At 40.0% G+C, this 26,468-nt stretch overlaps 4 protein-coding genes across 9 annotated transcripts in view; 3 read left to right on the plus strand and 1 right to left on the minus strand.

Annotated features, from left to right (window-relative positions):
* The window catches only part of adcy2a (adenylate cyclase 2a), a 67,051-nt gene extending 55,628 nt beyond the window's left edge, over nt 1-11,423 (plus strand). For all 5 annotated transcript variants that reach the window (XM_040012868.1, XM_040012869.1, XM_040012867.1 and 2 more), the window contains 7 exons: nt 1,438-1,522; nt 4,626-4,784; nt 5,629-5,775; nt 5,946-6,056; nt 6,158-6,272; nt 7,386-7,510; nt 8,497-11,423. In XM_040012868.1, coding sequence (XP_039868802.1) covers nt 1,438-1,522; nt 4,626-4,784; nt 5,629-5,775; nt 5,946-6,056; nt 6,158-6,272; nt 7,386-7,510; nt 8,497-8,649 — 895 coding nt within the window. In that variant the 3' untranslated portion in view covers nt 8,650-11,423. The remainder of the gene's footprint in view (nt 1-1,437; nt 1,523-4,625; nt 4,785-5,628; nt 5,776-5,945; nt 6,057-6,157; nt 6,273-7,385; nt 7,511-8,496) is intronic.
* LOC120722089 (enkurin-like) lies at nt 8,537-20,566 on the plus strand. Of its 2 annotated transcripts, XM_040012871.1 has the most exons (3): nt 8,537-8,548; nt 18,695-19,677; nt 19,762-20,566. In XM_040012871.1, exons 2-3 carry the CDS (start codon nt 18,789-18,791, stop codon nt 19,803-19,805), a joined length of 933 nt encoding a protein of 310 aa, XP_039868805.1. In that variant the 5' UTR covers nt 8,537-8,548; nt 18,695-18,788; the 3' UTR covers nt 19,806-20,566. The 2 variants fall into 2 exon arrangements, with proteins under 2 accessions (XP_039868805.1, XP_039868804.1); XM_040012870.1 differs by having other exon boundaries at nt 18,695-20,566.
* Nucleotides 11,406-26,468, minus strand: part of dnah5 (dynein, axonemal, heavy chain 5) — a 94,930-nt gene continuing 79,867 nt past the window's right edge. The window contains exons 83-87 of the mRNA XM_040012864.1: nt 17,318-17,533; nt 16,395-16,607; nt 14,761-14,913; nt 12,862-13,093; nt 11,406-11,880 (exon numbers count right to left, since the gene is read on the minus strand). Coding sequence (XP_039868798.1) covers nt 11,729-11,880; nt 12,862-13,093; nt 14,761-14,913; nt 16,395-16,607; nt 17,318-17,533 — 966 coding nt within the window. The 3' untranslated portion in view covers nt 11,406-11,728. The remainder of the gene's footprint in view (nt 11,881-12,861; nt 13,094-14,760; nt 14,914-16,394; nt 16,608-17,317; nt 17,534-26,468) is intronic.
* Nucleotides 23,802-25,159, plus strand: LOC120722090 (enkurin-like). The gene is made up of 2 exons (XM_040012872.1): nt 23,802-24,760; nt 24,845-25,159. The coding sequence occupies exons 1-2, from the start codon at nt 23,872-23,874 to the stop codon at nt 24,886-24,888; spliced, it is 933 nt and encodes a 310-aa protein (XP_039868806.1). The 5' UTR covers nt 23,802-23,871; the 3' UTR covers nt 24,889-25,159.

Here is a 26,468-nt window from a genome sequence, read left to right on the forward strand (position 1 = left end):
TAAAATCTATATTTAAAAAGTCAGAGACCAAGCTTCATTGAATAGTTTCCCTATGTGCCATGATGCACCCACCCATGCAGAAAGAAAAGGAAAAAGCTAATCATGCTATGATGGAAGGATATGATAGGAAGTGCCAAACTTTATAAGAACAAGTGTCTATATATAGGTAGTATATAAGAATCAATTAAACATGATGTAGTATGAGAAATATGTTTTATGAGTTACTGTTACTTCTTGTAAAATAAATGGCACCAAAATGTTTCTGCTGGTTTCTATGTCTACTCATGTTAAATTGAGACATCACAAGGCATCAGAGGCGCTCCCATCTTTCAGGATGTCACCCAGTATTTGATGAACTCAGACTTGCCATCATAGTATTAAATGGCTGTTATTATTTAACTCATGCAAAGGAAGTTTTTGCTCTGTCCCCCAAGTCACAGCTGAGCTGAGCTGCTAAGAGAGACTATAGAGATGTTGGGACATGAAGAGACAAATCTTCCCCCGTAGATGAGCATAATTGAATTAACCCTTACAGATTATGACATCAATTGTAATTTCACTAGAAAATATGGATTTCTTCTGAGCTGGAAGACAGGTTTTTGAATGTAATTTCTAACATAAAATTTTTTGACGTCTAAAGCATCATTAGCTTCTTCTTTGTGAGCAAATAAATGTCAGCAGATGTCTAAATTGTCTGATTTCCCACCAAGGACGGCACTTTTCTGTCTGGTTATGGACGTTACTGTCCCGGACTGTAAAACTGATAAATCTGAAAAGTTTTGATAATTTTTCTAGTTGGAAAAATCTTAACAGCTGTTATTTCTTTAATTAAAAAAAGAAGAAGAATCACAGCTGCAGTGCGTCTACTTTTCATCTCCAGTTTTTACTGGAGATAAGATTAAGAGTAAAAATGTAAAAATTCCTTATATTAGAATGCAGGTCTTTTGACAGTTTAAATGTTTTTAGCATCAGCTTTCATCCAATATGCTTTGGGCTTGGACTGTGTGGGAGTCTACGTTGATAAAACCTTGCTTTTTATGATAGTGGAAGACTGAAGTTTTATATTCAAGAGTTTTTGCAGAGCTGTATCTCTGAGGATCATGAACACTTGCTTTTTTTTTTCCTTCTTGAGAAATGTCTCTAGTCGATACACCCTTGCAGGAGGGCTAACCCCCCTCCGAAACGCATCCAGTAAACAAGCTCTTGTCACAGCAAAGCAGAAGCGACAGTCTTAATTAAGTGACAGGTTGGAATAAAACGCTCTGCTAGACATCTCTACTGACTGCAGTCGAAAATTCCCTTTCTCATCTATAACTTTTAGTTTTCTAGCCCTCTTTTGCTGTTCTATCTTTTTTTTTGTTGTTCAGTCGCATTTTATTTCTGTCTTTATCTTTTTCTTATCTTACAAAAACATTTGTCTATTTTTTTCCTGCCCAGACCAGGAGTTCTCAAAGACCTGAAGACTATGGGCTCTATATCCCTCTTTATCTTCTTCATCACTCTGCTTGTGCTTGCCAGGCAGGTAAGTCTAAGCTGTAATAGTCTGAATGGCGTTGTCATCTGTCTCCTGCTGCACAGTTTATCGCTAAAAGAAAAGTAGTTTTCGTCTGTGTGCCATTATTACACCATCATTGGACTTTTTCCATTCTTTTTAGCTGCGGGTTTTGGATGTTGATGGAAAGTTATTTTTACTGTATTTGCAAAATGTAAAAAACCAAAAAAAATCCTCTGATTTAGAAATTTTCCCATGTGATGTGTTCTTACCAGCTGCTAGCTTAGTCTTTTGAAGCATGTTGAGAGCATTGCTAAGCTTTAGCCTTATCTTTTACCTACCTTCCTTTAGATTCTTTGACCCTTAATGGTCTCTCATAGATTAACACATTTTAATGCCACTAACGTTTTACGTGACTCATTTCTTATATGTCACAACGGCGATGCTTTGGATGATTATAAATGCAGACAAAGTTGTAGCTCTGATGCTGCTGGTTCTGCCTCTCTCTCTGTATCTCTTTATTATCTCAGAGCTTTGTGAGGAAAAAACAGTGGCTCTCATTTATCTTCTAAGTGAAAATCAATCAGTGAACTTGGTAGAAATGGTTAAGCTTTTTGGCTGCTGTGACACACTGAAAGAGAGGCATCTTTAGACCAATTTGTGTAACCTCCCTCAGTCACTCAGGGGCAGCGATTTACATCAGCAAGTCTGCTGTTACTCAGATGTAATTTGAGATTTAGTAGTGAGAGAGAAACCAGAGGCTGGAGAGTAACATGTTCTTCTGAATTGTTTGGGGGTTCTGCTGAATTGTTTGTACTAGAATTGGAGCATCATATTTGTACAAATCAGCCCGAGGCCTGTACTGTATGAAGAAGGATTTTTTGCTTAGGGAGGTAACCAATACACTTAAAGTGCAATGGAGCAGGTTATGTTTAAGATAAGCAAATAAACAGCTACATCGTTACTTCCTATTGACCACTCAGTTCTCTGGAAAATATTATCACCATCCTGGAAGATCGCTGAGACCTTGATGTTAAAAGCTTCTAAAGAGTGTTTTTCACCAGTATTTTGCGTAAGAAATGCAGATTCTTTTTTTGTTATACATGTACACAGTATATCATAAATAAAGTGTATTACTTTGCATAGGTTAGAATAGTGTCACATTCAGGATTTTGTCACTCAGGGAGAGTAGGCATGGTCAAAGGAATATTGCTGTTTCATTTTTAAATGGGATGGAGCTGATCACCTGGGCTCTACTGTGTACTGTCAGCAAGGCTGCTGGAAATGGTTTCACTCTGGATGCTGTGGATGTCCTGAAAAGCTACAACAGAACTGGATACTGACACTTAATCAATTTTCCTGTAGACTCCTGTTGGTGGCCGCAACAACACCACGCCAACGGACTCTGTTCTGGGCCGTTCTCTTCAGCTGGGTTCACGTCTTTCCGGCGCCCTTCACTTTGCTCTCGACAGATCTTCTCCATGTCTGTTTGGGTCTCCCCACTTTCCTTTTCCCTTGAAGGTTCCAGTCCAGTGCTTGCCTTGTGACGTTGTCTAGTGGTTTTCGAAGTATGTGGCCTATCCAGCCCCATTTTCTCTTCTTGATGTCTTGACCGACTGGGTTCTGGCTGGTTCCCTTCCACAGGTCTGTGTTTGAGATCTTCTCAGGCCATCTGATGTTGAGGATGTGTCGCAAGCACTTGTTGATGAAAATCTGTATCTTGCTGGTAGTGGTGTTGGTCACTCGCCACGTCTCGGACCCATACAGGAGGACTGCTTTCATGTTGCTGTTGAAGATGCAGATCTTGCTGCGCTGAGATAAGGCTTTGGAGTTCCAGATGGGTCGCAGGGTGTTGAATGCAAGCCTTGCTTTGTTGATCCAGCTCCTAACGTCTTCATCTGTGCCGCCGTCGCTGTTGACTATGCTTCCTAGGTAGACAAAGCGGTTGGTTTCCACCAAGTCTTGTCCCTGTAGCTGCAGTGGATGTTCTTGTCGGTTGTTCAACCGCATCACCTCCGTTTTTCTGACATTGATCTTCAGGCCGGTCTTTTCTGCCTCCTCAGCGAGCCGTGTAAGCTTGGACTGTGCATGTTGCTGCTTATGGGACAGAAGGCTGATGTCGTCTGCAAAATCCAGGTCCTCCAGCTGTTTGGTGAGGGTCCACTGGATATCGGTGTTGCTGCTCTCTGTGGTTCTTCTCATGATCCAGTCCATGACAATCAGGAAGATTGTTGGCGACAGCATGCAGCCTTGCCTCAGTCCAGTTTTCACTGCGCAGGGGTTGGTCAGTTTTCCATTGTGGATGATCTGGCAGGACGAGTCTTCATAAAGCTGTTGGATGATGTTGATGAGCTTCTGCGGGATTCCGTAGTACTGCATCAGTTTCCACATGGTCGTCCCTTTATCTAAATGTGCTTTTCAGAGAGAGTTAAATGTATTTGAAGAATACAAATTACTGAAGTAGTTGTCTCTACCATAAGGTGTAATTATATCTGCACCATAAATAATAAATTCTATTTATTAATATCTAAAGTGTTACACGCGCTTCTGATTTGTGTACACACAGTTTTTAAATCACTGCCTCTATTTTTGTTGCTGGCTGTAACATGTGGTAATATCTGTGCTGTCCAATCCGGTCATCTGCAGTGCTTGATCATAATTGTCCCGTCCTGCGAGCACGTTTTTCCTTGGTTGGTGATTTTTATTTACCAGATCAGTTCACTGCATATGACAATTAAACAGGATTGACTAGAGTTGCCATCACAGACTACCTGAGGTGTGAGTGCTGAAGAAAAGGAAAAAAAATAATCAATCCCATCAGAGCCTTTAATTCTACCTGATCCTGGAACATTTTATTCCACTTGTCCTTCCTGATCTTGGGCTCTGAAGAAGGCCTTGTTATTACACTGCAAAGCTGCAAAAATCACTGGGTCAGTCTTGTCTGCCTTGACCAAAAGTCATACTGTATGAGGTTTTTGTAAATGTAAATTCTTGCATTTTTTTTTACATTTCATGTCCTAAGACTTGTTGGTGTCCATATTTGTGGCTGTTTCTGTTTTTCTCTGTGACTTCTTGGAAGAAAGCTGTACAGCTATACCTTCAGTCTCTTTACCTCTGTGTCCTCTTGTAACAGAATGAATATTACTGTAGGTTAGACTTTCTCTGGAAGAACAAGTTCAAGAAGGAGTGTGAGGAGATTGAAACCATGGAGAACCTCAACCGCGTTTTGCTGGAGAATGTCCTGCCGGCGCATGTCGCAGAGCACTTCCTGGCCCGTAACTGGAAGAATGAGGTAGGAATTTATAATCTGTGGTGTTTTTTATAATAATAACTAATGTAAATGTAACATTATCCAGATTTTATTTTCTTCAAAGTGCGTGTTTATGTGCAAAGTTCTTTTGCGTTCATTCGCTGATGCATCACAAAAGAAGGATGTTTAATTCAGGATATCAAGACACAATTGTCAAATGCAAAATATTGAATACACTGTTTAAAAAATGTGTGATTAATTTAAACTGAAATATTCATTGGTTGTTTATTAAAATAATAAGGGCTAAAGCTCAGATTTTTATTTTGAAAGTGCAAACTTTAAATGAACCGGACACTTGTTTTGTAGTGTGACAGTATGATGCCTCGCATGACTCATTCATCGCTGTAAATCCTGTTACATCCCCTGAAGTTTTAGATCTGAGGGAGTTCAGAGAATGTGGCATCCTGGAGGTCATGTAAGATTAAACAGGAGAGCAGCATCTGCTGCAGAAATCCTGAGTGACGAGTCAGCAGTTGACTTCATTTCTGTTCTTGAACAGGGTCCAAGAACAAGATGCTCTAATGAGATTTAAAGCAACTGTTTGTTGTTGTTTTGGATGGTGGTTTGGGTGATTTGCCTCCTTTAATTTGTCAATTATGTTTCATGTGCTGCCCAGTGATTGATTTTTACTTGTTTTGAAGTTGTTGTTTTTTTTAGGTCTGAATAAAACACAGAAAACCCCCAATATGCGGTGCAGATCCCATATTTGTCTTTCAAAATCTCTTCATCTGTAATTTATCAGTTTCATAACAAATTTTACAGCATTGTTTTGCACCTGCACGAGCTAACGACTCCACTCTGTCTTCTGCTTCTCTTTGTCATGCAGGATCTGTACCACCAGTCCTACGACCTGGTGTGTGTCATGTTTGCCTCTATCCCAGACTTTAAAGAGTTCTACACTGAGTCTGACGTCAACAAAGAAGGATTAGAGTGCCTCAGGCTCCTCAACGAAATCATTGCTGACTTTGATGAGGTAAATACCCAGATCACCACAAAAACAGACAGAAACCGTGATACCATTGCACTGCTTGACTCAGTGAAGAGTATTGCTTTTTACAGATTCATACAATTAGGTTTTATTGTCTGTGCTGCTATAAATTTGGGTTTTATTCAGTTGAGCTGTGTTTGTATTTCCATGTGTAGTTGCTTTCCAAACCGAAGTTCAGCGGTGTGGAAAAGATCAAGACCATTGGCAGCACTTATATGGCTGCTACTGGGCTGAACACATCGCCAGGGCCTGAATACACATCACAGGTAGGCCCATTACAAAGACATCATCATTTTTGTGTGACTGCCGTATGCACATTATGCAAGAACCTAATGTGTTTCTAGTTGTGCTTTTTTATGTTTCCCAGGAACATGACAGGCAGTATATGCACATAGGGACCATGGTAGAGTTTGCATTTGCCTTGATGGGAAAACTGGATCTTATCAACAAACACTCGTTCAATGACTTCAAACTCAGAGTTGGTGAGTTATGCAGAGAAGCTGAAATTAAATACAAAGTATACAATAGAAAAAATATATAATATTTTATATATACAGGACTACACTGTAATCTTTCACATATTTAAGTGTACTGACCTCACATGAGAATTGAAAATGAGTGGTTTAAACTGATTAATTAAATTCCACAGCTCGTTTCAGGTAAATGACATGATGTAACAAGATACTATCACTGCAGTGGGGTGAGAGTTTCATTCCTTGTTGCCGTTTCTCGTTATGATATTTTCTGGAATCCCACTTCTAGAGTTTTGTATGAAAAGCAGGAATCAGCTTGACTGCAATACATCCAAAATTGCACTGTCATGGAGCCTCTATGCATCCCTTGTTTGTGTAGAGTTCCAGTAAGATGTAGAGTGCACAGATGTCTGAAAAAAACAAAACAAGACAATAACGCTTATTTATGCAGTAAGACTAAAATAAGAGGTAGAACAGCAGGAAGGCATACCCCAGCTCCCTCTGTGCAATAAGAGTCAGAGTTCGATACCTTCAACCTGTGTCTTAAGATCTCAGCATGGGATGCACCATTAACTCAGCAGTGTGCGTGTGAGTGACTGTACATCCCTGCTGCTTCCAGATGGGGCTGAAAATGCTCCATGAGAGAGCCGTACACACCCTCACCCACTGGGACTGGACAGAACCAGTAGCTGTGAGACTGTATGCGCCTCCTGCACACTTGAGCAGATTGCAATTTCCAACAATCTGGAGACTGAGTCAGAAGCTCAGTCAAAGAGAGGCCCAGTGTCATCTCAGTGCTGCGAACAGCCTCCAGACTGCTGGGGATTAAGAGTTGAGCTGCATTTAGCTCGCCCTCTGTTTCATGTTCTGATGAAATCTTGTGAAAAGCTTTGTTCGTTCTCAAAGCAGTAGGGTTCCTGCTCAAGTCGGCTTTGAGCAGCACTCAATAATTAATCAGTGGCATCAACATTTGATTTTGATACATTTTCAACAAGTAGGAAATCTAAAAAAGCAGTTTATATTTGTAACTATAAAATAATAAGGTAATTCCAAATGAATGGCAGCAATAGGGACACTGTCTTAAGGATCAGCTGTGGTTTACTAAAATGTTTCCTTTGTCAGGTATTAACCATGGTCCAGTGATAGCTGGAGTCATTGGGGCCCAGAAACCCCAGTATGATATCTGGGGAAACACTGTGAATGTAGCCAGCAGAATGGACAGCACCGGAGTCCTGGGGAAAATACAGGTAAATGATTTGGGGAACGTTTGAGTTTAAAGACATAAATAAAAAAAAAAACCACTTACCCTGCCTATTCACTGCAATACTAAATGTTAAGACAGCTGTCAAACATCAGCTGGTATTTTATTCTGATAGTTTCTTTCAAAGGACCAGCAGACCTCCTTCTTCATACTGCAGACATTTAAATGGCAATACGGATGCTTAAAAAGATAAAACTCTTCTTTCTTATGTGCCATTTATTACAGCAAGGACATCTCATCATCTTGACATCACATGGCATCGTCAAATCCTATCTTATGTCATGTCTGAGCACTGATAAGACAGAATGGTTTTTCAGCTGCTGCATGGCATGTGGCTGTGGCAATCATTCAGTCTTCAGAGGGCTGTATTACATTTCGCGGCCTGTACACATTTGATAGAGCCATCTGCTGTGCAGTGCGGCACAACTACAGGGCTCGCAATTGCATTCCATGATTTCCGGATGATATTTTAAGACAGATAGAAGGCAGAAATAAGACAATTTCTTTTAAAGTAGCATTGATATTGCCTACCAGAATGTCACTTTTACTCATGGTAAAATTCCCAGGCTTTCAATGTTGTTTGCTTGTTGTTCACACAGTATTTCATCTTTGTGCTTTGGGAGTACTCTCTTGCTTTAACTTACACATTGAATTTTTATGTTTTTGTTTTCTTCATCTATTAACGACTGAATCCAAATATGCACCAGTGTTGGCAACTCTGCTTGACTCACACATTTTGCTGTTAGGGCTAAAAATGAACGTAAATGTTAGACTTTAAACAAGAGGTATCCAACCGCAATCCTGCTGTCAGTGGATTTTAATGAAGCACTGCATCGAAGAAGAACCGTTTACTGATGAGTTAATGGTCAGCAGAATTTTCCTGTGGACAGCTGAGTATTTTTGCCTGTAGGAATTTAATTCAGTCATGTAAGATGAGCAAAATGGTCATCACCCATCTGGTTCTCCCTGCAGGTGACGGAGGAGACGAGTGACATCCTTCTAACCTTGGGGTACATGTGCTCTTGTAGAGGCATCATCAATGTCAAGGGCAAAGGAGAGCTTAGGACCTTCTTTGTGCACACGGAGATGACTCGGTCCCTGTCACAGGGGAACGTAATGCCCTGAGCCTGATTTACACAGGCACGAAGACTTTTGTTTCAGATTGAAGAGGTTTGAATTTCTCAGTGCTGCTTTTATAAAATGTGGGGCATAAAGGGACCTGATCTACAAGGAGGTAAAAATCGGATTTACTGTTGCATTACAAATTACCTATGCCACAGCTGTAGTATACATTTTGTCACTTATGTAACTGTAAGTGTAGCATGTACAGGAGATAGGCAGTAACACCTAAAAATATACTGTAATGTGAATGTGGGAGCTGGAAAAAACACAGTTGCACAAGTCAGTCTGATGTAATAATGTACAAGTTCAATGAGAGTGAAAATCTCCAATGGGCTGAATTAATATTCTGCCTCAGTTCTGGGAGGCTTGTGGTAGTTGCTTTATCATAGAAACCCCTTATCAGCAAGGTGCATCAAAACCTATCTCACCCTACAGGATACAGTTTGGATGCCAAATAACTTTTGACTCTGCATGCCCCTAACATGGCAGCATTTCCAGAGTTAGGAAGACAGTTTCTTGTCTTTGTACTTTTATCTGCTTTAATTGCACCATTTACCAACTCTTGGCACCAAACATTTTCATTGTTCTACCATTTTTTTTGTGTACAGACGCCAACAACTACGTCACAGTTTTGGCTGGATTTGTTGAGCTGCTGTTCTCACTTGAAGGGGATTTATGTGCGTTCTCCGTTTGGGAACTCATTGTTTGTGTTATTTCAGCACCATATGAATGCAGAAGAATAACTTCATGGCAACAGTTTTCAGCAGAGTCTTATAAAGACTTTGGTGCCCCAAAGATAACAGAGGTTATGAATTAACCACTAACTTTTACCTGCTTCCCGAACTCAAGCAAAGTCCTAGGGTAACACAAAAGGCCAGAAATGAAAAATCTGATATTAAAATGAAAGCAAAGGTCAAACCAATACAAGTGAAAATGTCACAGCCACTGTTGCAAAGGTAAAATGTGTCTTGTTAAGAAGAAGAAAAAAACCAGCCAGAAAACAAGGTGTACTATGTGTACATAAGTCCATCGACCTTGTTAGAAGCACCAAGTCTTAGATGTATTTTACAAACAGTCTAGGACTATAATAGGAAAAACAAATGAAAAGTAGAATCTATGAATATATTCTGATATTCATGCAGGGCAGTGTTTTCCAAAACAGTCTTTCCAGTTTCTCCTTGGCTGCATTGACTGACGTGATTAGGACATTGATCAGATTTGTCAGTGCTTGCTGAAAATGGAAAATCTGGGGCCAGTTGCATAAATGACTTGAGATGTGTACAAACACATTGCTTTCATGCAATTTATAACAGGATGTGCTGTATCAATGGACACCCTTTACACACTTAAAAACAGGTGTACATAGTTGGGGGTGTTTTTTTTTTTTTTTTTTAGAGCCACAAGCAGAATAAATAAGAGATTAAAATGAAAACATGAATGATAAACCTTTCTGTAAAATCATGCGTCTTTTTCTTCCAAGTTTTCTTGGATGATTTAATTAGAATAAAATCCTCAACGGTGACTTCGTAATGTTATTTTCAGCAGTTAAATATGTAGTCTGATTCAGCGTGAGTTAAAATGACCAAAAAACCCTGACAAACACACATTATGAAGGTTACAATTTTGCCATCATTCATCCAGATTAACTGTAAGGTCTGTATGTTACAGTAGAAAGCACCTTGTTGTTGTGATTTGGCACTGTAAGCCTAAACTGAATTCATGTGACGGATTGTCATTTAAATACAGTTTACCCAGCCTTTAAGTTAAAATAAACAGCATACATTAAAGCTTCTCTAAGGTCCTGCACTAAAGTAAATTCCTTCAGTGTTAAAGTGGTAAACTGTTATTTCATCTTTGGATCCAGTTTGCATCTGCACATGAGCTCATCTCTCTTTTTTGTAAATAAAAGCTGATTTGAATGTGGGAAGGCGGGACAAAGGTTAAAATGGCATCCAGACACACATAACATGACACATTTGGTGACTCTACAAACTGTGCTATAAAATGTTTTATCTTAGCATGCACTTTATATTGCGACCCTGACAGAAAGAATGCAGACTTTTGTTTGTGGGTACACAGTTTTATATGCACCTGGCCCCGTGAGCCACAAAGATTTACAAAACAGGTTCAATTAAAAAACTACAAACATTTAAGACTTTCTTGGGAAATCCATGCCTGACCTGTGTACAGGGTAGCTTTAGATCACATATGATATGGTGGTTTTGTAAGAAAAGAAAATACTACCAAAAAAGTGTTTTGATGTTTTGATGATGCAAGTTGTTTTTTGTAAAAACCTAATTAAAATTTCTATGTATTTCAGTGCTACAGTGCCTTTATTTACCCTCAGGATTCTTCGAATATGACAAGCTCAGTTCATTAACATGTCAGGATTTGTAATACTCAGACGTAATGAAAAGCCGTACAGTACGTGCTGAACTGATATTATTCGTCAAATGAAACTGGACTGTGTGAGTAATCAAATGAGCTGACGATGTCACTATAATACATACATCATAACTAGAATAAAGGTCTTTGGTTTACCTTTAGAATACTGTACAGACTTGACATTGGGTGAGCATGCAGATGGCTACGATATGTCTGGACTTTAGGGTGTAAATTATTTCAAAAACATTAGATCATTTTGGTCCAACTAGTCTGAATGAAAAGAGGAACCCAAAGAGACAGGGGGCTTCATACCAGAGTATTCGAACATTTACACAGGACCTTTAGCAGCCACAGTACAGACGTCTATGCTTCTGTTGACCTCAAGCAAAAAACAAACAAACAAAAAAAAAAAAACACTGACATGATGTTTTTGAACGTGCTAATTCTGGGTCTGACCTTGGCCTGACTGCACAGAAAAACCCAGTATCTATCCACAATTCCTGACACTGACTGTAAAAATTTGTTAGTCACTTTGTTTGTTCCTTTACTATGGAGCTGCATATTTCCCTCATACAGAAATGATGCTAAAAATAGATTTAACCTTGATGAGAGCTTTTTAACCCTGCACACTTAACCATCCCTATAACTGAGGGAAAATGAATAACGGCTGTATGTGTCGGTGTTCATTATGAAGCAGTCATTTGACATCACAAAGGAGCGCCACTCCACGCAGGATCCAGTATTCTGGAGGAAGGGAGGTTTTCAGGTCTACAGCTGCGATGTAGTTTACGTCTGTCCTGGTGGGTTTCTTGTAGATTGGACAGGAATAGAGGCGGGAGTCTTTTACACCTGCAACACAGAAAAGAAACACGGCATTTGCTGCAGAAAGTGGAAAGAGAAAAATCAAAAATGGCATTTTTCATGAAAACTAATGAGAGAGAGCAGCAGCTGCCAAACTGTGCCTTAATTGTGTTTCTAACTAGAATCATTTCAATTCAATGAAATATTTACATCAGTGCAGAGATGCCACTGGGACACCCAGCTGTGCTCAAAAGAAACATCTGTTTTTATGTAGTTAGGAATCAGCTCGAATTAGATAGGAGAGCACGCTTATTACCCAGTACTCCCTCAGCACCATTTTATAGTTCTTTAGCCAGTCTGCTGCTTGTTTTGCTGTTAGTCTGCCAGTAGAATAGCAACAGCAGTGCTCCTTGCTCATGCATCAGCAGGGGAAAAAACTAAAAATAATTTTCTCAGAGCAAACAAACAGGCTTGTTGTGTCTTTACAAACGACACTGTATGTGGACAAGGATGGAACTAATCCCTTTGCATGAGTGAAAATTACGTAGAGCAGCTTTCCAACCTCTTGTACCTCATGCCTACACACGTGCACGGCACACACACCAAGCACTTGTCTACTGAAGCATCCCTTTAGCAGTCTCCTTTGCACTGACACACTCAAACGTAGCAGGCTGCCTTCGTATGGGAAATGCTGGGAGGGGACGTGGTGTAAACAAACTGCATTATGCGTATCATTGGATCATTAGTTCATTTCCCAGGAAGCCTTGCTCGCAGGCATCCATGGGGGTCTGTGTCTGTCTGAATATACTTTGGCCTTATCCAGAACAAACACTGTGCCACATACTGCTGGTAATCTATTCCCAGACAAAATAAATAACACTTATTCTGCTTGACATTTAAATGTTACATCCAACGAGTGACTGTGTGGGATGCAAACATTGAGAAGACAGGTAGGATATAAAGCTGCTCCACCAAAAGATTTGTTTTTTTTATTTCCCCTCCACACTGTTCCTAAATAATATAACTCACCATTATTCTCAGCATACATCCTGATCACCGGCATCATCTCAAAGAGAACTTTGGGTTTGGAGTCAATAAGTTTGCAGTTGCGGCGGTCCCAGCCAGCTCCCTCCAGGTAAAGACCATAGACGTACACTCCCTCTGTGGGCGGCTGGTTGATGTCATCCTTCATCCACTTCGTCACCTCGTTGCACAGCACCATGCGGTCCAGGGCCCAGCCCTTGTTCGCCCGAGTGATCTCCTGCGAGTACATGTGAATGGCACATAAATGACAGAAGTGACATTTTGAAATGGTTTTCCCACATGAAAATCAATTTTGATAAAAGGTCTGTAACAATAGGAACACCAAAATCCACTACTGGGAGATAAGTGCACTGCATCACAGGAGTTGTTTTGTGAGATGATGTTGCAAAAGGAAAAAAAATAACTCCAGTATGACAAATTAAGTGAAATGTGAGTATTTTATGGCCTCAGTCATTTTATTCTCATTTTCAAGTTTAAAAAAAGAAATCCTTAGTGGGCAAACTTGGGAGAGACAGAGACTGATAACAAATGACAAAGGCAGGCACATAAGCATCTCAGATAAAACAAGCTAGCAACTTCAGGCACATTACACAGAATCAGAGAACACGTACATCTCCTGAGAAGCTCAGTGGTAGGACTGAGGGCTATATTTGGTATCTATCAGTAGTCAAACAAATCTCTTCTTAGTAAAATACAGAAATCTACATCCTCAATATTTCCTTTATCCGGGTGAAAGATCCAGGCTCTTCAAAATATTCACTTGGAAGTAGAATCCTTTACTCAGTGCATACTGCAACTCTCAGGTCTACACTTCAGTTCATTTTCACTGTTACTGTATGTAATAAGACTCCTGTTTACCACCAAATTCAGTTAAAAACACACTGATTTAAGCCACCAATCAAAGTATATGTTCAGCAAACTATTAGATTCAAACCCCCAAGATAAAAGTTCAGTAGCATGGAGGAATTGTTTACCTTAAAAGAGCAATGACACAAGCTTGAGCCTGTCGTATGTAACTGCACTCAATTATCTTCATATACATGAGCTCTTTAAATATTTGTTGTATTGCTCCTGTCCTGTTTCCCCTCCCTGAGCCTGGTTCTGCTGGAGGTGTCTTCTTGTTAAAAGGGAGTTTTGTCTCCCCACTGTCACCAATTGTTTTCTCAAAGATGGGTCGTCTGATTTTGGGTTTTTTTTTGTTTCTATATTATTGTAGGGTTTTTACCTGAAGCACCTTGAGGTGACTGTTGTTGTGATTTGGAGCTATATAAATACAATTGAATTGAATTGAACATTACAGCCTTTCAAAACTGATAAATCACTGGATTTGCTAAATAAATTATTTAACATTCAAAATCTCTTCAAGTTGAAGATCCCATCTGCTCTCACTTTTCCAGAAAACTTTAAACATACATTTGCTGTCATGTACTTGTGATGCAAAATTGGAACCACAGATGGCAGGAGTAAAGTACAGGTATAATACAGATGTTGTTTCCCCATAAAACTATTCCCACTTTCTGCCAATCTACCAGTATTGGCCAGATCAGAGCACACAAATGGCACCAATAGATAGAAATGGTCAGAGAGGAAGACTAGGAACGGCAATTTCATACAAAAATTGCCATTTACCATGCTCGTGCCTGCAGAATTCACAACAGGGATAGGGTTTAAAGACAAATTCAGCATATTGTCTGAATGCAAAATGAATTTCATGCATTGTAAAAAAATAACTACTACTACTTGCAGGTCCCTGTGTATGTGTTTGTGTCTGTGCATGTTTGCATGCGTGTGTAAATGTGGCTGTGTGCCTGCTTCTCCCTCTGCGTGCCATCTGGTCTTTCCCTTGCTGTGGGTAAATGGTAGGTAGCCTGATGTCGTGCGTACCTGTCTCATGGCTGTCAGGAAGCCCTGCGGGTTGAAGAAACCTGTCATCCAGAAGCAGTTGGGTCTCCCTTCAAAGATCCAGGCCTGGAACTGACGGTTCCGCTCAAGCAGCTCCGTGAACCAGAACCCCAGGGTGCTGGAGGCCCACGATGACTGAAAACAACAAGGAGACAGACAAACAATAACATGAGCAAAAGAGTACAATAAAACGCTGAAACATGTCATCCAGGTGGCTCTGAGAAGAAAAGGGGAGATAAGACATGGATTATGAAACATGGTGTGGGCAAGTGAAAAAAAGAGACTTGACACAATGGGAAAAAAAATACAACAGAACACAATAGACTGGAGGCAAATGATTCAGAAAAAGGATAAAACTGCAGGTAAAAGAAATCAGTGTTGCAGCCAGGAATCCCATTCCAGTCTGAATTATTCTAACAATGCTGTGTTTGTGAATGCAGCCTGACTGTCAGCTAAATAATTCTAAAAAAAACAAAAAGCCCTAAAAAAGTCCTAGCTTTTTATTGTTTGCTTTAGTATGGCATCAGAACAAAGTTTCTTTTTTCCATTTCCTTTATCACTGAGATGGATTTGTGTGCTGTGTATACAATTATAACAATGAGTACATTAATAAAAAAGGAGCACGAACACGGCCCAAACGACAAACAAGTTAGAGTTTGGTCTGATAATGACAATGTCCCTTGTAAGAGCATCAATTATCCCGTGTGCTACAACTAAACCTCAAGGACACTAAATAACAAAGCTATCTAGTACTCTGTATTGAATAGTTGTTAGAAGCTTTCACCGGAGATAAAATGATCACCTTTCATAGGACTGTTCGATATAACGATATATATCGGATGAAGATATAAAAACGTCTATCGTTTCATTTTATGCTATCGTTTGTTTCGTAGTGTTGCAAAATAAACTGTTTACGGCAATATTTTTTCATCGTTTTGATGGTCACTGTAGTGGCTATATTAATTTCTTAAATTTCTCTCTTTCTCTTATATTTAATATAACCACACTACGGATGGACAAGCACCTGTTTGTATGCGTTGTCGTTAGCAACAACGACGGTAAAACCATCGCGTGTCCGCTTGTTTATTTTCCACATGTAATTTTTTTTTTTTTTTCACAATAAAGCTCAAGATCCTGTTGAGACTTTCCAAAATAAACTGAATCATGTGAAAGAGTATGCAGTGTTTATGGATGAGAAGCAAAAAAGAGCCGTCAGGTGCTAAAAAATAAACCTTAGACTCAAACATTAGAACAGGCTTTTCCCCGCAGCACGCCGTGTAATAAATACTCACAAAAAAAAAAAAAAAAAAAAAAAAAACAGCGGCCGTTACAACTTATGTCTAAAAATGTATAGTTTCATGCATCGGTTAAAACACTGGACTCCAGGTACACGGTGCCCAGCTGGAAACACTTCAGGCAAGTTGAGCTGCCTGAGATTCACAGAATTTACAGAAAATGCTACATTTTTACACATACAAATCTTTTTTACACACACACAAATTCTTTTTACACATACAAATCCTGATTTACAAGTACAAAACTCATTTACAAGTACAAAATATTTATGACCACAATTTGAGCCCATACATAAACTCACAGTGATTCTCTCAACTGACCTTCTTCCAGCGTGCAGGAATTCGTGCATCGTACATGCAGTCCAAGGCATCCCGCAGGTTCTCACTCATGATGATGGTTCCATCAATAGCCAGCTTCAGGTCTGTCAAGGTGTTTCGGACAAGAACTATAATCCTCTGCATCCGATCAACCTCCTGACGCAGAAAGATGTTCATAGGCTGGAAAGGACCCATCTTCTGAAGACGCTCTCTCACCTGGTTTTATTAAGGCAGAAAAGATTATATCAACAGAGATGTGTAAAAACACACAATCTCATTATGTGGAAATGTACCTGGGATCACTAAAGTTTAATATCTACTCTGGAAAAACTGTATTTAAAGTGGAGCTTTATGCTGCATTTTTCATGTTCGTAGCTACTACTGTTGTTAGTATTGGTGAATTCATGTTTGCTTCACTGAAAATGAAACAAATATAGGAATGAAGATATTCTGTATTTCTGACGGGCCTTTCTGCTCCACATGCAGGCTGTATTCATTTTAAAACATCTTTTAAAAAAAACATTTTTTCCTATTTTGGAGACCTTTATGCGCTGTGTGAAGAGACAGTCACGCAAGCAGCAGTGAAAGCAGCATTCGCGGGGTGTGTTGTGAGGTGACAGTTTTCCATGATGAACTTTGCACCTCGCCTCAGAAAAGTTACACTCTCACTTCGTTTTTTTCTTAGCGACAAAAAAAAAAAAAAAAAAGCGGAGACACAGCCACCAAAATAAAACAAGATCCAGCTGCATTCACACACACTTCTTTCTATTTCTGGTCTTCTTTACACTCTACTGTCAAAAACACTACACCCCACCTCTCCGCCTGCACCAGCCACGAGGAGCACACAGCACACAAGGTGAGTGAAGTGACATTGCACATGTTGCTTTGCACACTTCGCTCTGCAAAGCAAATACACATAGGCTTACTTCAAAAGGTACGTAGTCAGGAGGCAGTTTTTCCAGCATGTCGTCAGCCAGCCTGGACACTACAGATTCTCTGGTTTCTCCTCTGCCTGATGAGCTGTCTTTTGGCTGAATGCTGAGGATGGTATCCAGTACGTCCTTAGCCAGTTTACTCTGGAAGGTTATGTCTGCGTTTGGGTGCAGCCCAAACACCTCAGGAGTGTCGTAGGCTGGGAGACCCTGAGAAAGAGGAACAGTGATGGTTAGCGAGCCAGAGGTCACTTGCTTGCATCACTGAGACAAATCTATTCAGACAGGTAATGTCCATGGTGCATTCTCTTTACTTTCACAGTAAGCACTGTGAAAGCGTCCCATGGAGCATCTTTTCATTCCTGCGATAGCAGAAACCTATCCTATACAATATGGAACAGTTGAACTACTACCTGCTTTTTGGTTTAATTTTGGTTTTTTCCCTGGTTTTCAAACTGCTACTTCATTGGACTGCAGTTTGTGTCACTGCTAAGCTCGTTGTTGGCTAAGTTGGAGGAGCAAACAGCAAGCATCTCCACTGGAACACGTGGAGTTACCAGCTGCTTCTTTTCACCCGTTAAAATGACTGTGGGGGGTGTGACACAGAGGGGATTCATACTAGTTCTAGCAAAAGGCCGTTGGCCAGCTACTATAAAGTGAGTGCAGTGAAAAGATCACCCACAAGCTTCCCACAAACACAGCTAAATGTATTCACTGAGCACATTAAAGAGTCACTACTCTGTGGTGATGGTTAGCTCTGCTTTCAGTGTTGCTGCATGTGAACATGGACAATGACGACAAGAAACTTGACAAGTTTAAAATCCTTTCTTTGTCTTTTTGTCAACAAATGTGTATGTGCTGAAATTTTTCTATCAGTCCTTCACAAAGAGAGGACAGTCTGTCTATTCTCTCGAACTCGTAGCTGACTGCTGGCTCTTCTTCCCCACACACTGCTGCGTTTGTACTGGTGCATCATCAGGAGTGGAAAGGCTCTGTCCCATCATTTTTCCCTCAAAGACACCACAGATGATTTTACCAGCGAATGCCATCACAGATAAAATGGATGAAACAATGTATTTGATAAGGAAATAACCATTTGGAAAAGTAAACGAATTAAAAGTGCTGATTAATAAATATATTAACATGTCTTGGTGACTGCAGCTGGAAACTGGGCAAAAGGTATGTGTGTTTGTGTGTGTGTGGAATGCTAGCTACCAGCATTCATAATATAATAGTTACAATAGCAACAGTAACCAGGGGGGTGGGGCTTAAATGACAGAACAAAGACAGGCCACCATGATGTCACATGCCAGGCCATAAAAATCTATAAATAGGGGTGCCTCGACACACAGTTGTAGAATTCCCTTGCAGGTGATTTTAATCTAGCGATTGAATTGTGTTTTCAGATGAAAGCGCCTATAACCTTCTCCCAAAGTAGAGTACTCTTCCTCCACCCAAACCTAAAATGTATACTTCTAAATACAGGGAAGCAATTGTATTAGAAAATAAATATAAAAGTGAACACAGGACCATGGTGCCAAGAACAGTTAAGGCCCCATCTCATCGCGAAATGTGCCCACAGAGGCCAGAAGGCGAAAAACCTGAACACACATTCAGGAAAAAACCAGAACACACAGGCATGAAGAAAGTCATGGCTCAACCTGCTTGTGTGGATACACGCAAAGGGGACAAGCAGCTCCTTGAGAAATCTGGACTTGTCCCCTTTTATTTACAGAAAAACGATTACGGAATCGTTCCAGGCTACCTGCGTAGAAGAAACGCAGAGAAAGAAAAGGCTAAGCGGGACAATGATGCCTGGTTAACAAAACAACAGGAAACAGTTAAACCACTGGCCGAACAGGAGAAACAAAACATTCTCCAGGGCCTAAAGAGGAGGTTTAATGAGCTAAACTTTGAATATCAATCCCTCCCTTTTACTATCTCCCCTTCACAGCACAAAAAATACAATTACAAAATGTTTCTCGAAGAGGCAATGAGTCAAGTTGAAAAAGACATTGCCCTTTTTGAGGAACATAAATACATTTACGTAGGCAGGGAAGATGCATCTGACGAACAACAGTTACAGCGGACTCCACTGCCACCCATTAGACCGAAAAAGACAAAGTTGACACCCGCTCCTCAAGTCACACAACCAACGAAAAAGGAAACTTTTTCGACCGACAACCTACCACCTTTTCGTAGGATGTGTGTTCCACCTATATCCAGAAGTGGAAAGCAACCTATTCCCACCCAATCAGTTATAATTCTACAACCTAGTCCTGTCCCTCTGCCACCTATTTGTAAAAAAGCTGAATCTACACCCCGACCACCTGTAAGACCTCCAATGAAACGAGGTGTAACACCCACCCTTCCACCCATTTCCACCAAAAAAGCTGAATCTACACCCCGACCACCTGTAAGACCTCCAATGAAACGAGGTGTAACACCCACCCTTCCACCCATTTCCACCAAAAAGCTGTAGTGCTGTACCGTTAGAGTAGTTTTTTAACTACCTAACCCCCAACCGGTCTTGACAGAAGCCGCACCATCTGAGCCTGGTTCTGTCGAAGGTTTCTTCTTTTTAAGACAAAGGAGTTTTTCCTTCCCACCGTCGCCCAGTGCTTGCTCAGATGGGATCATTTGATTGTTGGGGTTTTCTTAAACATAAATTGGCCTATTGAAAAAATGTAGTGTTTCTTACTACATTTTATTTTCAATAGACCAATTTATGTTCAAGAAAAAAAAAAAATTACAGCAGAAAAGAAAGCATGGGAGACATCTGATGCATTTCATTGCTTTTTAAAAAATAATTTATAATTTATCTGGAACAAATAAAAGAAAGTAAAAATAATCTTTTGTGGATTCTTTTTCTTCAATAAGTAGTAGAATAGGCAGTTCTTTATACATAAAGCGTAGTGTTTTGTTAAAAAATAAAGTGGCACAGCGGCACTGTGGTAAAGGCCTGTGTTTTTACCATCAGCGTGACAGCACCGTGCCGCCTTTGCAGTTTTAAGGCCCAGGGAAACAAGCCTGCCAGCGCTCTGTAGCGGCTGTGACCGCTGCCGATAAGGAAAGGCTGCTCTTCATAGAGGACTCAAGCTCGGGGAAACGTTTTCTGGTCGACTCTGGCTCCCAGAAGAGCCTCTGGAACTCTTGTGTCGTCTTTACAATGGTATATTATTTAATCTCAAAAAAAAAAAAAAATTAAAAAAAATTGGAGATTTCCCGTATCACATAACATGTGCAGGTACACTGGTACAGCACATGTGAGCGAAATTCTTATGTGTGTGCAACAGAGGTGTGCAAAATACAATAACATAAGAACAAGCAAAATATACGAATGGGTAAATCTGAGAATTATAAGAATAAATATATGTACAAATATAAGAGTGTATGTTAGGGCTGTTCGATATAACGATATATATCAAATGACGATATAAAAATGTCTATCGTTTCCTATTACGCTATCGTTTGTTTCGTGATGTCGTAAAATAAACTGTTTACAGCAGTATTTTTCATCGTTTTGACGGTCACCTTAGTGGCTATATTAATTTCTTAAAGTTCTCTCTTTCTCTTATATTTAATATAACTACACTATGGGCGGGCAAGTGCCTGTTTTTACGTGTTTTCGTTAGCAACAATGACGGTAAAACCATCGCGTGGTTCCGCTGTACGCTTGTTTGTTTTCCACGTAAACCTTTCACAATAAAGCTCAAGATCCTCTTGAGACTTTTCAAAACAAACTGAATCACATGAGAGAGTATGCAGAGTTTACAGATGAGAAGCAAACAAAGAGCCGTCAGACTCAAACTATATGTATACACCTGCCCGCCTTCGTAAACAACTAAATGCTATGTTGCCCTATCATTTTTTGATTGGTCCACATGGTATATTTTTTCACCAATAGGAAAGGCTGGGGGAGTTGGGAGGGGGACTGAGTGCTTTCTAGTGTTTTTCCTTATAAAAACCGTTTCTTCCCGCAGTAAATATAAACAACGATAGTATTCAGGAAGAAAACCTGCATATATTATACTGAACATAAAGTTGTTTGCAAAACTTGTGCATAATTTTTAGAAATGTACAACTTCTATTCGCATTTCAAGTTATGAAAACAATTCCTTAAACATGTTTGTGGCTTTTACAGTAAAAATGACAAGTATTTTCTACTCGGATTTTGAATTTTTTTTGTCTGAATTTAGATCTATTGTGCAAATATAGTATAAATGAAAAATTAACTCAAATTTCAGATATTTGAGGTTGTGCCAAAAAAAAAAAAAAGAAGAAGATTTTTTTAAAGGTGAAATATAGAGGTAAAATCAAAAGTAGTCAAAAACGGCCAATTATACTCTGGACCCCAGAGGGTAGTGATGGGATTTCCGGCTCTTTTTAGAGAACCGGCTCTTTCGGCTCGGCTCACTAAAAAAGAGCCGGCTCTTTTGGCTCCGAACCGGCTCTTCAGGTTGTTTTGTTGCTTTAATTAATTTATTATTAACAATAATATAAAATTATGCACAAAAGGAATTACTAATGTAAAAAAAAAAGTGGTTTTATTTATATATGTTTATATATAAATATATGCGGTGGCCCCTAGAGACAAAGCATGTACAAACTCCAAAACACATTTCTAGCGTTAACTGAACTTCCAAAACAGAGCTACCTACAGTAGCGGTTTTTGATACGGGCGACACAGGCGGTTGCCTGGGGCGGCATTGTGGTGGGGGGCGGCATCACGGGCATTGGCAAAAAAAAATAAAAATAAAAATTGCTCGTACTCATGCTGCCCCGACATCAGCCAGCGCATATTGGGAATGGCATAAGCACCGATCGGTTTTCTATCGCCCATTTGCTGGGAGTAAGAGCGCCCTCCGTTTGCCAGGTGCGCCTGCTGCTTGCGGCACAGGGAGGAGAGGGCGGGGCGGCGGGGGATTCACTGACTGGCTGGAGCAGCATCTAATAACCAACTCGCAAAATAAAACAAAATAAAAACAAAACAACAAACACGAAAACACCAGACGTTATGATACAGACTTATAATTTGCATTGATGTTTTTTCGAAATTCTACACGCGAAAAATGAGCGCGAGAGCCCTCGGTGCACCTTCTTGCTGCTGAAGTCAAAGTAAACTTTATTGTCATCTCCGCTACATACAGTCCAGCATATAGAGAGACGAGACGACGAGGCTCCAGTTACAGCAGTGCAAGTAAACAAACAATAAATATAAGAAGAGTAAGAAAATAAATATACACTTTAGGACTCGGGGTAAAGGGATCAATAACAATTTACAATTTATAATTTACAGTTTGATGATTTAAAGTCTCACACACAACCCATTGCCAAACAGGCTAGGACTGCCACTGGTTACCTAGATCACTTAAATTACACAATTGAAAGCATATGTGTATTGTTTGTGCACTCCTATATATATATTCAAATAATTTAAAACAATGTTCATTTACCTGTTATTACCACACACCAAATCCGGTTGTTGGTACTTGCTGGCTTGTGTAGCCACTAGGTAACAAAAGCTCAACACTGCGCCCAGCATCCTGGAGCACTTCTGTTGTGTTTTGTACGTGTTTTGAGTGTTTACGTGTTTTGGAGTTTTTACGTGTTTTGGAGTTTTTACATGCTTTGTCTGTAGGGGCCACCGTAAATATACTTTTATTTATTCACGCCACATAAAATATAATAAATAAATCATATAATACAAAAATCAACTATTCACATTTCAACTTTTAACTATTTAAATTTTCAGCTTTTTCCTTTTACAAATTTAAAGTGAAAACAACACAAAACACTGCAAACCACAACACAATTAAATGTAAATTATAATATGAAAACAAAAAGAAGATGCATATTCACTGTCATATGGGCCTGCATGAATAAACTTTCTGAATCCTTTATCATCTGCAACTGAAAATAGTTGTGGATGATTACTATACCTTTCTAATGTGACCTTGTTGTCCCTGGCTGTCTTTCTGTGTCTGTTCCTGTGCCACTGAGTGTGTAACTACCGCCCCTCCCCCCTCTTCCCAGCGCAAAGCACAAGGCTCATGCGGAGTGAAGCGGGAAAAAAGTGGGAGAGAGAGGGCGAGAGAAAGAAAAAAAAGAACCCAGGGCTTGTGATAAGAGCCGGCTCGCGATAAGGAGCCGGCTCGCGTCGTTCACATCAAAGACCCGGCTCTAAGAGCCATTTCGTTCGCGACCGACACATCACTACCAGAGGGTTACTAAATACATTTACATGTCTTGGTGACTGCAGCTGGAACCTTGGCAAAAAGTGTATGTGTGTGTGTGGAATGCTAGCTACCAGCATTCATAATATAATAGTTACAATAGCAACAGTAACCAGGGGGGTGGGGCTTAAATGACAGAACAAAGACAGGCTACCATGATGTCACATGCCAGGCCACTATGATGTCACATGCCAGGCCATAAAAATCTATAAATAGGGGTGCCTCGACACACAGTTGTAGAATTCCCTTGCAGGTGAAAGCGCTTATAACCTTCTCCCAAAGTAGAGTACTCTTCCTCCACCCAAACCTAAAATGTATACTTCTAAATACAGGGAAGCAATTGTATTAGAAAATAAATATAAAAGTGAACACAGGACCATGGTGCCAAGAACAGTTAAGGCCCCATCTCATCGCGAAATGTGCCCACAGAGGCCAGAAGGCGAAAAACCTGAACACACATTCAGGAAAAAACCAGAACACACAGGCATGAAGAAAGTCATGGCTCAACCTGCTTGTGTGGATACACGCAAAGGGGACAAGCAGCTCCTTGAGAAATCTGGACTTGTCCCCTTTTATTTACAGAAAAACGATTACGGAATCGTTCCAGGCTACCTGCGTAGAAGAAACGCAGAGAAAGAAAAGGCTAAGCGGGACAATGATGCCTGGTTAACAAAACAACAGGAAACAGTTAAACCACTGGCCGAACAGGAGAAACAAAACATTCTCCAGGGCCTAAAGAGGAGGTTTAATGAGCTAAACTTTGAATATCAATCCCTCCCTTTTACTATCTCCCCTTCACAGCACAAAAAATACAATTACAAAATGTTTCTCGAAGAGGCAATGAGTCAAGTTGAAAAAGACATTGCCCTTTTTGAGGAACATAAATACATTTACGTAGGCAGGGAAGATGCATCTGACGAACAACAGTTACAGCGGACTCCACTGCCACCCATTAGACCGAAAAAGACAAAGTTGACACCCGCTCCTCAAGTCACACAACCAACGAAAAAGGAAACTTTTTCGACCGACAACCTACCACCTTTTCGTAGGATGTGTGTTCCACCTATATCCAGAAGTGGAAAGCAACCTATTCCCACCCAATCAGTTATAATTCTACAACCTAGTCCTGTCCCTCTGCCACCTATTTGTAAAAAAGCTGAATCTACACCCCGACCACCTGTAAGACCTCCAATGAAACGAGGTGTAACACCCACCCTTCCACCCATTTCCACCAAAAAAGCTGAATCTACACCCCGACCACCTGTAAGACCTCCAATGAAACGAGGTGTAACACCCACCCTTCCACCCATTTCCACCAAAAAGCTGTAGTGCTGTACCGTTAGAGTAGTTTTTTAACTACCTAACCCCCAACCGGTCTTGACAGAAGCCGCACCATCTGAGCCTGGTTCTGTCGAAGGTTTCTTCTTTTTAAGACAAAGGAGTTTTTCCTTCCCACCGTCGCCCAGTGCTTGCTCAGATGGGATCATTTGATTGTTGGGGTTTTCTTAAACATAAATTGGCCTATTGAAAAAATGTAGTGTTTCTTACTACATTTTATTTTCAATAGACCAATTTATGTTCAAGAAAAAAAAAAATTACAGCAGAAAAGAAAGCATGGGAGACATCTGATGCATTTCATTGCTTTTTAAAAAATAATTTATAATTTATCTGGAACAAATAAAAGAAAGTAAAAATAATCTTTTGTGGATTCTTTTTCTTCAATAAGTAGTAGAATAGGCAGTTCTTTATACATAAAGCGTAGTGTTTTGTTAAAAAATAAAGTGGCACAGCGGCACTGTGGTAAAGGCCTGTGTTTTTACCATCAGCGTGACAGCACCGTGTCGCCTTTGCAGTTTTAAGGCCCAGGGAAACAAGCCTGCCAGCGCTCTGTAGCGGCTGTGACCGCTGCCGATAAGGAAAGGCTGCTCTTCATAGAGGACTCAAGCTCGGGGAAACGTTTTCTGGTCGACTCTGGCTCCCAGAAGAGCCTCTGGAACTCTTGTGTCGTCTTTACAATGGTATATTATTTAATCTCAAAAAAAAAAAAAAAATTAAAAAAAATTGGAGATTTCCCGTATCACATAACATGTGCAGGTACACTGGTACAGCACATGTGAGCGAAATTCTTATGTGTGTGCAACAGAGGTGTGCAAAATACAATAACATAAGAACAAGCAAAATATACGAATGGGTAAATCTGAGAATTATAAGAATAAATATATGTACAAATATAAGAGTGTATGTTAGGGCTGTTCGATATAACGATATATATCAAATGACGATATAAAAATGTCTATCGTTTCCTATTACGCTATCGTTTGTTTCGTGATGTCGTAAAATAAACTGTTTACAGCAGTATTTTTCATCGTTTTGACGGTCACCTTAGTGGCTATATTAATTTCTTAAAGTTCTCTCTTTCTCTTATATTTAATATAACTACACTATGGGCGGGCAAGTGCCTGTTTTTACGTGTTTTCGTTAGCAACAATGACGGTAAAACCATCGCGTGGTTCCGCTGTACGCTTGTTTGTTTTCCACGTAAACCTTTCACAATAAAGCTCAAGATCCTCTTGAGACTTTTCAAAACAAACTGAATCACATGAGAGAGTATGCAGAGTTTACAGATGAGAAGCAAACAAAGAGCCGTCAGACTCAAACTATATGTATACACCTGCCCGCCTTCGTAAACAACTAAATGCTATGTTGCCCTATCATTTTTTGATTGGTCCACATGGTATATTTTTTCACCAATAGGAAAGGCTGGGGGAGTTGGGAGGGGGACTGAGTGCTTTCTAGTGTTTTTCCTTATAAAAACCGTTTCTTCCCGCAGTAAATATAAACAACGATAGTATTCAGGAAGAAAACCTGCATATATTATACTGAACATAAAGTTGTTTGCAAAACTTGTG

The sequence above is a fragment of the Simochromis diagramma genome, unplaced genomic scaffold, assembly GCF_900408965.1.
Source record: "Simochromis diagramma unplaced genomic scaffold, fSimDia1.1 OVJJ01000618.1, whole genome shotgun sequence".
Classification (NCBI taxonomy): domain Eukaryota; kingdom Metazoa; phylum Chordata; class Actinopteri; order Cichliformes; family Cichlidae; genus Simochromis; species Simochromis diagramma.

Bases quoted from the DNA above. Each gene is read 5' to 3' on its own strand.
- LOC120722089 (XM_040012870.1), top strand. From the start codon at position 18,789: ATGTATACTTCTAAATACAGGGAAGCAATTGTATTAGAAAATAAATAT.
- LOC120722090 (XM_040012872.1), top strand. From the start codon at position 23,872: ATGTATACTTCTAAATACAGGGAAGCAATTGTATTAGAAAATAAATAT. The intron at 24,761-24,844 runs GTGTAACACCCA...CAATGAAACGAG, and splicing joins AAGACCTCCAATGAAACGAG to GTGTAACACCCACCCTTCCA.